The sequence below is a fragment of the Rutidosis leptorrhynchoides genome, chromosome 5, assembly GCF_046630445.1.
Source record: "Rutidosis leptorrhynchoides isolate AG116_Rl617_1_P2 chromosome 5, CSIRO_AGI_Rlap_v1, whole genome shotgun sequence".
NCBI lineage: Eukaryota > Viridiplantae > Streptophyta > Magnoliopsida > Asterales > Asteraceae > Rutidosis > Rutidosis leptorrhynchoides.
In genome coordinates, this window is record NC_092337.1 from 367,130,778 (window position 1) to 367,143,015 (window position 12,238).

The 12,238-nt window shown below is 38.7% G+C and overlaps 1 protein-coding gene across 1 annotated transcript; it reads right to left on the reverse strand.

Moving 5' to 3' along the window:
* Window positions 1–404: 404 nt before the first annotated feature.
* On the reverse strand, window positions 405–4,578 carry LOC139847997 (uncharacterized). The gene is made up of 12 exons (XM_071837735.1): window positions 4,235–4,578; window positions 3,570–3,717; window positions 3,330–3,484; window positions 3,036–3,218; window positions 2,014–2,089; window positions 1,839–1,916; window positions 1,658–1,743; window positions 1,472–1,545; window positions 1,308–1,353; window positions 1,111–1,220; window positions 781–955; window positions 405–503 (listed from the first exon to the last, which is right to left on the reverse strand). Exons 1-12 carry the CDS (start codon window positions 4,502–4,504, stop codon window positions 438–440), a joined length of 1,467 nt encoding a protein of 488 aa, XP_071693836.1. The 5' UTR covers window positions 4,505–4,578; the 3' UTR covers window positions 405–437.
* Between the last annotated feature and the right edge of the window lie 7,660 nt (window positions 4,579–12,238).

Here is a 12,238-nt window from a genome sequence, read left to right on the forward strand (position 1 = left end):
TTCGACTTTTCTACAAATAATTAACATTGTTTTTTCATTGAATACAAGATAGCAACTCCAGATGTGGTTATAGCACCAACCAACACAGCAGTTCGAAAATCAATACTTTTGCTGAAGTACGCCCAAATCCATCTTGTGAAGAAATGCACCGTGCAGGTTTGACTGAAACTTGTATTTAGAAAATTCCTACACGAACGATAGATGAAAGATCCAGGTTAAAATATCGAAGTTTAACATACAAAAAAAACATGACTATTGTACGTACATATATGTCTTATGTCCCCTGAAACTCGAACCAACTATATCGATGTAGCTTACTGTACATGTAAGACCCATCTTAACATGCCTAAATCTATAATACAGCAATTATTTTAAATTGTTAAAAAAAGTATAACCTAGTGTAACAGGGGGCATTGAGCAGCAATCATTGCATTGGTTTACAGTTTACCCACTTGGACAGTAAACTGAGAACAACTGCTGTGGAAATTTTCTAAAGAAAAGCCCTGCAGAATCCAGAATGAATTTGATATTAGAGATAGAAATTTGACCCAATTCCTTATGATCGGGTCGTTTTGGTTCTTATTTTATCCTAAATGGGTCAGACAAAATAATACAACTATAAGGGAATGGGTCGTATGAGCCAAACATGTTTGAAAGTCGGGCCAAAGTCCACTTTAATGCATCAAAACTATTGAAATCATTTTATTATTAGACTATTAATTGCTGTAATATTGTTCTTGTTCACAAATAATATATTAAAATAGGCTATAGATTTTGTACCTTTGGCAACTTATTTTGATGGTCAAGGTGGTCAACATGGAGTCTCACATTAGATGCAGCATGAACCCAAAGACCACGGTCAACATCAGCATACGTATAAGCAACAATATCGAACAAAGTATTAGAACCTGCTTCTATCGCTTTCAAGATTGTATCTTCTCTATTTCTCCGGTTCCTAAAATAAACCAATTGTAAAATCTTGTATCACATTTTAGAAACTGCTCTCATTCGATTAAAAAAACATTTTTTTAAGTTGAAAAAATTACACACGACAAAATTGTAGATTATTTTATATTAGTTGATAATGAGTGCACGATATCGATATCATACTTTAGGTATCCGCAGAGCATGTGTTTCGGCCATAGATTAATCCTACCATGCATCGAGATCAAAACATTTGGAGAAAAGTCTATAAATTTGTAAGTTGTTTGAAAGTAATCCTGCAAAAGAGAGAAAGATTTAAATAAAATTGGAACTTTAGTGTCATAATATAATATATTTAAGAACGGCTTATAAAGTTAACTTACACTCATATTCCCACCAGCATTGATATCCAAGAGCGCACTTCCTTGTCTGAAAATAATAATAGTAATAATAGTTGTTACAGTATTATATATATTTATATTTATTATATATATTTGATCATACATATGTTTTAACATGAATTGGATATCAAGTTGCAGAATGTTACCCCACACAATGATCACCAACAACCAAAGAGTTAGTGCTAACATGAAGCAATGCTAGATGTCCATCTGTATGCCCCTACATTATCAATATTACAGTAATAATTATTAATTTAATAATTAATAAAAATTGTTATAGTTACGCATAATTTGAATCTAACACAGAAAGATAACGAGTGGTCATTATTTACCGGGGCAAAAATGATTTTCAATATCTCCCCGCCAATGCAGATCTCTTCTGTTCCAGAAACTGTGGTGTAACCACCAGACCAATCATCTAAATGCAATAAATGCAGTTATGAAATATGGATCCATTTTAAAAGAATTATATACATTTAAATATGTAACGTGTATTACTTAAAGTGTCCTAACCTTTTTGAATGCGACTCATGGTGTTTTCGTGGACCAAAAGACGAGCATCAGGATTGGTCTTGAATACAGTGGAAAGGCCTGAAAAGAGAGAAAATGAAAAGAAAAAAAAAATGTTGGACGGTGAATAAAGTTGATGGATAAAATATCAGTTGTGTTACTTTCTGTTATTATTTACCATCGACATGATCACGATGATGATGAGTGATAAAGACGATCAACTTTCGTGGTAAAGCAGTAACAATTTCTGCAAGCTGGTTGTCAAAATTTAAACATCATACAAGTTACCAAACTAAAAAAATGAGGAATAAAGAAAGAATATAAATTAGTAAAATAAAAATTACAATAACATGACCGACTCTTAGAGCCTAAAGTAAATTTCGGGCAGGATTTAAAACCCATGAAAATTTGATTTTACCATTTTCATAGTGTCTCAATTTTATTTTTATTTTTAATTATATTTTATTTTTCTAAAAAAAATTTCCTACTTATTGGTCGGAGGTCCACTCGGAAGCAATCTCTCTATCCGTTGAATAGAGAGAGGGATGACTTTCTCTACTCTTGACAGTGTTTTTACTCCGGGTGGAGAAATGACTTGTCTTTATTCTAGGATAGGGGAAGGATTGTCTACATCTCACCTCCCCATACACCACTTATGTGGTATTGGGTTTTGTTGTTCTTGTTGAAAAAGTACAATAACAAAAGTTTGAAATATATCAAAGGTACTTTTAAGTAAGTTCACTATTTAAGTATAGTATTAACTATATGCATTGTAGTATTAAACAAATATATTAATAGATTATTATAGGACCTCTGACCTAAAAATATAGCGATAGTTGGCGTGTTTAAGTTTAGTTAGGGACATGTGTGAGTGAATATTGTTAGAGATTAGAGGTTATTAATAGGATTATTTAACAGGGATTTTTTGTTTTTTTTACTTTCCTTGTTTAGATAGTTCTAATGGTTAACTCAATTCTTGTATTTTAGTATATATAAATAGGAGTGTTGATTTCTAACTAAAGAGAACATTGTTATTATTCTCCCCTGGACGCATTATTATAAAAAATGGCTTATTTCTGATATAATGTTAAGAAAAAAAACTGATTGGGCGAAAAGATGATTCATACAGCTCCCAATAATAATACTACGTACTTAAAATACTAAAAGCATAAGTTGATACATATAGCTTATGTATGGTACCTCTTTATTGAACTCAGATCGACACCCTGGATCGACTATCATTGCATCTCCCTGAGCAACAAACGAACTACCTTCACAACCTGCGTCACTATTCCCAGGTGCAAATACAATCAAATTCGTCGTATGATAAGGTTTTGCTGTTCTGCTTCCCATAGGTATTATATTTACACCAACAGGGTACTCCTAATATAAATAAAAAACATGCCACAGTTACATAATATGACATCATAAGACCAACAAATCTCATTCCATGATACAAATACAAAATTAATAATATATTTAATGATTACAAACCTGGCGAGACAAGGTTGAAGGCAATTTTAATGGTTCAGAATGCATCGAGTCTTTAAGTACACCTTCAACTACTAACGGCCCAAGACGATCTACACCTGGCTTTACATACAGAATCCATTTGAAACACCTTTCATTGCTACTCCACTGACAGTGGTCTGCACCATTAATTTTCACTCGTATTCAATAAACTAAATCACTGTCACAAATCAACGTTACAATACGACGTTATTGATAACTAACCTTTTAAAACCCCAATATCAGTAACAAAGTCTCCAGTTACATAAACAGTAGAAACAGAGTTCCCTGGTCCAAAATTAGGTTCCTCCACGTAGGATAAAAACTTCCACTTTATCTCATTTACTGATCCAAATTCTATTTGTCCCAAAACCTACAATCAGCCATCAAACATAGATAAATAAATGTACCGTTACGATCTAAGGGATGTACGATTTATTTAATATTCATCATGGAATATGACTCAGAATATATACCATTAAGTCATATTCTCATGCGAATATCAGAAGCCACGAACACTACTTCACACATTAAATGGCACGAACTTCACAATTGTACGTCTCTACACTCTAGTATATTGTTTGGGCAGTGTTTTGAAACATTCTCAAATGATTCTAATGCAATATACGAATCTTTGTCATTGCAATATGTTCCAAAACAATGTTTATTACTTTAAAATAAAGGACGAAAGTTTGTAAAGTTCGTGAATTTGGAGTAATAAAACGATTCATATTTGGGCGATTTATGATTAGTTCTAACCAATATTGAGTTATTATTTAAACATTTTAATATCTATATGAATATGACTATTTATTATATTTATATATTATTATGTACGGAGTTTTAACAAAGTTAAATCAAAGTAAATAACATTCCATGATTCTTATTACCTCAGTGAGAGCTGATTGAAGATCAAAGTTTCTTAAATTGATATATTGTGAGGATGAGTCTTCGTTTTCTAATACGAATTGATGATTCGAGGCATTTGATTCGGGTGATAGTAACGACAAATTGGCCGACGGCAAGTCCCAGAGGTCGGAGTCAACGTAGGAGTCGTACTCGTGGTCGCCGTATTTGGGAGGTGGAGTTTGTTTAACGATTAGGAATTCGTGGTTATTGTTAGGGTTTTTTAAGATCACAGCGAGCTTGTATGTCGCCATTAAAGGATTCAACGATTGAGTAGTTTTTTTGGGGATTTGGTACCAATTTTTAAGAACGGTTGTTGCAGCACAGATAATTGTTGAACTGTGAGAATGGGCCAATAGTGAGAATGGGCCAATAGGCTAGGGGTGAATGACTCAGGCTAGGGGTGAATGACTCACCCTCCTTGAGGGGAGGTGATAGTTCGATTTCTATTAGGTGAGGATTTTCTAAATAATTGGATCAAAAACCGTTCTTACCGAGCCCAAATGATCCATTGGTTCCATGCATGCGAAGATTGCAACAATAACAATGCATGTTCGAATCTCGGGCCTGACATGCTGTGGGGAAATGGGTGATGGTGTTTCGCCTCCAGTGGACTACCGGGGACCGCTGGATGGGTTAACAAAGTCAACACAGAGCTAACATATCCCTGCTGATGCACATATTTTGCAACAATTGTTGAACTGTGCAGTGCAGGGCTAGAAATCTAGATTTATTACTTTTTTTCAAAAATATTAATATTAATATATATATATAAAAGATCTGAGGATCCGGTAGGGGTGTGCGTGGTACGGTTTCAGATCAAACTTGTTCGGTTCGGTTCCGTCTCGAATCCCAATTTGAAGTAAAAACATGGACCGAGGACCGGACTAAATATTATCGATTCGGTTCGGTATGGTACTGTTCGGGTATTTTTAGTGTTTTTTTCGGTTTTGGTCCGGTTCGGTCCGGACCGAAGACCGAAAATCCGTAAAATTATGGACAAAGGACCGGACAGAAAAAGCTCGGTTCGGTTTGAAATCGGTTCGGTCCTGTACGGTCTTTGGTTCTTCCCGTACGATGCACACCCCTAGTATCCGGTGGTATAATATTGGACAGTGGTATCAATATGTTGAGGAAGTACATGGTCACAAACGATCAAAACACATTGACACTCGCTATGTTCGTTCTAAGCACAATGAACGACTACAATGACTGTTAGGACCAAGAAGTTGTATAGTGTTAATGTGAAATAAGCTTAAATGATGGTTCCTTAGAAGAGGACTATATAAGGAACCTAAGTAGTCCTAATTAGATAGTCATTGCATTGTAACTGAGTTCTAGAAGCTGTGGAATGTAAATCTTGTTAATTCTCTCTAATACCGAATCTCCTTCACACCTACCGAATCTCATTTTAACTTGTCTTTTCTTCTAATCTCAACATGATCTGACCTATCATTTGGTATCAGAGCTTCCAGGGAGTGATATTACATCACTAGATCGATCCAGAGATTGAAGATTACAGAATCTGAACACTTTCGGTATATTGAATCAGATTCGGTATAATCGAATCTGATAATCTGACGTTCAGATTCCTCTGATAAGTTCAGCGAAGGTGTATTAGGTTGATTAAAAAGAGTTTCAATCGTCATTACAGCTTTTTAACATCAATTATGGAGAATCAAGTTGATTTTTAGAGTTCGTAGCTAAAACTCTCGGTATTCATCAATTACAGCTTGATTCTGTAGTTAAGTAAAGATTTGAGGTTTCAGTTGTGATCGTGAGGTGTTTAATCACATTTATGACGGTTTAATTTCATCAATTCTTCAAGTTTTGAAGATTTGATACACATTCGGTATCGTAACTGCCATACCGAATCTGCTTCAAAGCTATTAATTCTCAATCAGTGTTGCAGATTGTGGTGTGTTTGTGATTCTATCTGTAAGACCCAAATATTTATTGTACATATTGTATTTATGGTGTACGATGCGTATATGAAGTGTACGAAGCATGTACGTGCTGCTTGCTCGAATGTCGAAGAAAACTGTACGTTGCTGGAGGTACAAGGGGTGTGCGTATCTTTTCAACCCCAAATAAAGTTTGAGTTGATGTTTCAAAGCCTTACCATTGGAAAGGAAATCTTATTACGTTTCCAACGATATTTGGTTCATCGAAAACGGAGCTACGGTCAAAAAGTTATGGCCAAAACAAGTTTCTGGAATCTGACCTGCAGTGTGGAGCGGCGCGCGACCTTTTGGCGCGGCGCGCCGAATGGGTCTGATGCGTTTTTTTCAGCATTTTAAGTGCCTAAATGAAGGGTATTATGGTCCTTTCACTTGTGGACGGATTTGTGGCTTTTAGATCAGTTTTGGATCTAGTTTTGGATCATATTTCAAGTCCATAAACACTCTCATTTCATTCTTAGAGAGGGAGAGATTTCTAGTGAGAGATTAGGCAATTTGAAGAAGAAGGAGCACGAATCGATTTAAAGTCCAAGTGTTAAAGTTGTGCACATCGTTCTTAGCCACATTTTGGTTGTTTTGGTAAGTCCTAACTCCAAGTTTTCATATTATGATTAGTGTTTATAATTGGGGTTTTGATTAGGGTGTTCTTGAGTAAACCCACTAGTTGATAATTGGATGATTGAATTAGTAAGTGGTGTTAGTAACCATTGTTGGTGGGTTTGTAAAACTAAATTAGTTGATGAAATCACTAGCTACTTGGATTGTTGGTGATTAGAGGTGTAAACTTACAATTTGGTGTTTTGACTAGTTTTAGGTCAAAATGGGTTTTTGAGTAAACGACCCTATAAATGGCGTTTAAGGGCTAAAAGAGTTAAGATTAGCTATTTCGGGAGCGCGGGATGTGATTTCATAAGTTTTGGACTTGTGAGTATCGTTTTATGCATATTAGGGTGTAAAACACACTTTAGGACCAAATGGGCGGGTCGTGTGTTTAAATGAGTGATCGAATGACCAAACCATGTTTAAATGATGTTGTTGAGGCATAATCACAAGTCATTTGTGATTATGAAGGTTTTCGAGCGAAAAATGGTCTTTGGTCAAAGTTGGTCAATAGGATGTTCTAGAAGAACATAAGTGTTGTTCGAGTCGAATAAGCATTTTGTGTAGCTTATTTGCATTGATACTTTGCGTAGGTGATTTGCGTGAAGTCGGTGGAAGAAGTAAGATCGCGGATACGTTCTTCAAGTGTTCAAGGTGAGTGGAATATTTATACATGTATGTATGTGGTTTATTTACTCGTACGCGATGTGGGCCTTTGGCGCCACTTCGTGAGTATTGGATGTTATGTCACAAGTTGGTGACTTATTTGGGATTTGGGTGAAGAGAACTACGGGTCGGTAGTATCTCGCTAGGTGCCTCACAAGTCGGTGACACCTCATGGTGGTTCACAAGGCGGTGACCCTTATTAGATGTTCGTTAGGTGATTACAAGTCGGTAATACCTATTAGTGTTCACAAGTCGGTGACACTTTGTGGTGGATCACAAGTCGGTGATGCCTTAGGTCGGGGAAGTGATTCACAAGTCGGTGACACTTCATAGTGCTCACAAGTCGGTGGCACTTAGTGGTGCTTCACAAGTCGGTGACACCTCTTGGAGGTTCACAAGTCGGTGGCCTCATATGTAATGGCGGGTGGTGCACAAGTCGGTGACACCCTATAGTGTTCACAAGTCGGTGACACTTGGTGGTACTTCACAAGTCGGTGATGCCACACGGCGTTCACAAGTCGGTGACGCCTTATGATGAGTCACAAGTCGGTGACATTACTTAGTGTTCACAAGTCGGTGACACTAGGTGGGGCTTCACAAGTCGGTGATGCTACATGGTGATTCACAAGTCGGTGACACCATATGACGAGTCACAAGTCGGTGACATGATACGAGTGAGACTCGATGAACTTGGTCGGCTACAAGTCGGTAGTAGCAAGCGGTGAACGGTTAGCGTGTTTATGCCTTTTATGTTTAGTATATTATTGTGTTGATTATTATACTAACGTTATTGCTAGTCGTGTGTTTGTTGATGCTAGCTCGTTTATCATTGTATATATGGTTTGTAAGTGGATGCGTGTAGGTAAATTACATATGTATATGTATAAGCATTGCATTCACTAAGCATTAGCTTACCCTCTCGTTGTTTACATTTTTAGGTTCGAAGGCGGACGTGGCAAGGGTATGCTCGGGATTAGATGATTATCCCTTTTGATGCTTGATTGGCTTACTTTTGGATTCGACCTAGGATTTGGGTAGTTTATCCCCAACATCATGCTCGTAGTTTTTGTTGGAACGTAAACTTTTGTGGTCGAACTTGTATTTTTGTACTCAAAGGGTAATTTGGGCGTATGTGGGCCCGGGTTTGTAAAACATCATTTTATGTTTGATTCGTGTTAGTTTTCATATATTGAACATGTGGTTAAAAGCGTTTTGCCTAAATATGTCGGGAACTAGTCAAACATTTTCGCATTAAAAAGTCCCGGGGACAGCCCGTTTTGGCGCGGCGCGCCAGGAAGGGGGCGCGGCGCGCGAGTTGCAGCAACAGGAAATTTTTTTTTTACTCCGTATTTTAACGTGGTTTAGTCGTGGGTTGGTTTGGGTTGTTACAAGTGGTATCAGAGCATGGTCTAAGGGATTTAGGTGACTTGAGATAGGCGCCTAGACTTAGACTTTTGTGTGTGCTATTATGCGGGACTTGTAGGATTGCGGGTCGGTTCGGGTTTCTAGTTTGTGCCTTTGAGAATAGATGCTTTAACTACGTGTTGTCTATGTTGCTACTAACCGTGTTGTTTTGCGTTGAATATCTAGCGAGATGGTTGTTGTATTCATGAGCTCGGCATGGCGTGTGAGCGTAATAATGCGTCGCGAACATTATTACGGTTGCAAGCCAAGTCATGCAAGTGATGTACAACAATTATTGGACTAGATGGGATGCGCGAGCGTTGTCATACTTATATGAATGTGATTATTGTTCATGGCGGTGTATGTGACTTATTTGTGTTGCGTTCCTAATCGAATTCATTTCTTAGAATGAGGACAAGGAACGGACATGATAACGAAGATCAAAGCGATGACTCCGAGTTCACGGCCAAAGTCGAGGCCATTATACAAAGTCAACGAGCGGCTCTTCTAGAGGACGTTAGAGGGATGTTCCGGGACTCGATTAAAGAGGAATTAGTCGATATGGTCAAGGAACAAGTTAAGATTGCTCTTCAAGAAGATAATGTGAAAAGGCGGGACTTTTACTATAAGAACTTCAAGGATGCTCAACCTCCCACTTTCGAGGGAGAGCGGGATCCGCTTAAGAGTGCTCGATGGATCTCCGATATGGAGGGGGCTTTTCGTACTAGTGAGTGCCCTCTCGATAAGAAGACGAGGTATGGTAGTAGTATGTTGAGGGGCGACGCCAAGTTGTGGTGGGACGCGAAAATCCAACTTTATGGTGAGGAACAATGTATGGACTTTACATGGGACGAGTTTAAGGCAGAATTTTTCAATGAGTATCGAACTTCGGCCGATCTTTCTAGGCTTAAGGACGAGTTGCGTGCTTTGAAGCAAGGGTCAATGGATTTAAACACTCTCAAATCCGTTTTCTTATCAAAGACCCAATTTTGCCCGGAGTATGTCGGTAACGATAAGATGTTGAAAGAGGATTTCTATCGAATCTTGAACGATGGTTACCAAGAGAAGATTAGCGTGAACGTGGTGAAAAATTTTGACGAGTTGTTTGACATGGCGAAAGGTTTTGAGACGCTTGTTCTAAGGAAAAGTGTTTCCGATACTAGTAAGCGGAAGTTCGAGACTACGATGTTTTCGAACAAGAAAAGTAAAAGCGCTACCGAAGGCGTCGGAAGCGTAAAGGTGAATGACGCGGGTGGTTCTAAGTTCGCGTGTTATAATTGTGGGCAAACGGGGCATAAGTCTCGTGATTGTCCGTCGGGGAAGGTCACATGTTTTAAGTGCCGGAAAGAGGGACACCGGAGGTCGGAGTGTCCCGAGTTGAAGTGATGACTCTCGCGACGTGTATGTAAGGTATTATTTGATTTTGGTACCTACCTTATTTTGTTGTATGCGTGACCTTGTGTTTGGGTTGGTTTACCCATGTGTTGTAGTGACTAGCTAAGCCGGGTTAGTCCTTGCGTTTCGATTAGCCATGTCGGGTTAATTAATTGGATGTTAGGTGTTGACCGAGTCGGGTTGACCTAGTGTATTTGACTTAACCAAGTCGGGTTAGTCAATTGTTGTTAGAGGTTTGACCAAGTCGGGTTGGCCTAGTGTATTTGACTTAACTAAGTCGGGTTAGTCAATTGTTGTTAGAGGTTTGACCAAGTCGGGTTGACCTAGTGGATTTGACTTAACCGAGTCGGGTTAAACATTTGTTGTTAGGAGAGTGTTGACCAAGTCGGGTTGACCTAATGTGTACGAGTTGACCGAGTCGGGTTAATTGATTTGGTGGTAAATTTTGATCGAGGCGGATTGACCGAGCGTATTTGACTAACCGGGTCGGGTTAGTTAAATTTTATAAAGGATTGACCAAGAGAGTTGACTTAACCAAGCCGGGTTAATCAACAAGTGTTAGAGGGTTGACTAAGTTGAGAGTTGACCGGGAGTATTTGACTTAACCGAGTCGGGTGGTCACTAGATACTAAGTGTTGACTTGGTCGGATTGGTTTAGGATGTTGACTTATCAACATCGGGATTAGTTGCTGTTATTGGAAGCTCAGCCGAGTCGGGCGTAACCATGACGTGGTAAGAGATTATTTACATTGCTTCCAATTACATGACGTTGTGACAAGGGGTTGACGTGATAGTTGACCTTGATGTTAGTGAGGCTTGTGTGCTATGTGGGAAATTCCTTCGTGTGAGGTGATGAAGGAACATCGTGTTTTATCCGGAAGAGTTTACGGTAACGGGGTCGAGTTAACCCGATGTTTCGTAAAGACTACCTTGCGGGTAGCGTTAATTGATGTACAATGTACAAGTCGAGTTGACTTTGGGTCATTGATTGATGAGTTTATGGAACAAGGTACCAAGTGGGGGAGTTTCACTCCCGCACGAAAGTGTTTGTGGACGAAAATTCCGAATGGTGTTCGTGTTAAATTCGGAATTTGGTGTCGAGACCTAGGATTGGTCGGTTCAATGTAGAGTTCGGTTCGGATTAAAGCGCCTTTTTGGATAAGATTAAGTTGCTACTCGAGGTAAGAATGTGGTGAACTCTAGTAAAGAGGCGACTTGTTGAATTTCTTCTTGTTTAAGAAGGTGGTGAGCGAGGTGTAGCGCTCGAAATCGTGGTATTGATGGGTCGTTAGCGGTGATCTTAATCAAAATGGCAATTTATGGAGAGAAGTTGCCAAAGGAGTTATGAAAAAATATGAGAATTTTGGAAACGTTCGAAAGGTTTCGAGTTTGTGAGCGAGTCGAAGGACCGCGAAGTGTATGTCTGAATGGTTAAGTTACGAAGATCACGAGGGCGTGATCGAGTTTAAGTGGGGGAGAGTTGTAAGACCCAAATATTTATTGTACATATTGTATTTATGGTGTACGATGCGTATATGAAGTGTACGAAGCATGTACGTGCTGCTTGCTCGAATGTCGAAGAAAACTGGACGTTGCTGGAGGTACAAGGGGTGTGCGTATCTTTTCAACCCCAAATAAAGTTTGAGTTGATGTTTCAAAGCCTTACCATTGGAAAGGAAATCTTATTACGTTTCCAACGATATTTGGTTCATCGAAAACGGAGCTACGGTCAAAAAGTTATGGCCAAAACAAGTTTCTGGAATCTGACCTGCAGTGTGGAGCGGCGCGCGACCTTTTGGAGCGGCGCGCCGAATGGGTCTGATGCGTTTTTTTCAGCATTTTAAGTGCCTAAATGAAGGGTATTATGGTCCTTTCACTTGTGGACGGATTTGTGGCTTTTAGATCAGTTTTGGATCTAGTTTTGGATCATATTTCAAGTCCATAAACACTCTCATTTCATTC

Coding starts and splice junctions, on each gene's coding strand:
- LOC139847997 (XM_071837735.1), bottom strand. CDS start 4,504: ATGGCGACATACAAGCTCGCTGTGATCTTAAAAAACCCTAACAATAAC. Junction 1,744..1,838: donor CATGAGTCGCATTCAAAAAG/GTTAGGACACTT, acceptor TATTGCATTTAG/ATGATTGGTCTGGTGGTTAC. Junction 956..1,110: donor ATGCTCTGCGGATACCTAAA/GTATGATATCGA, acceptor GGTTTATTTTAG/GAACCGGAGAAATAGAGAAG.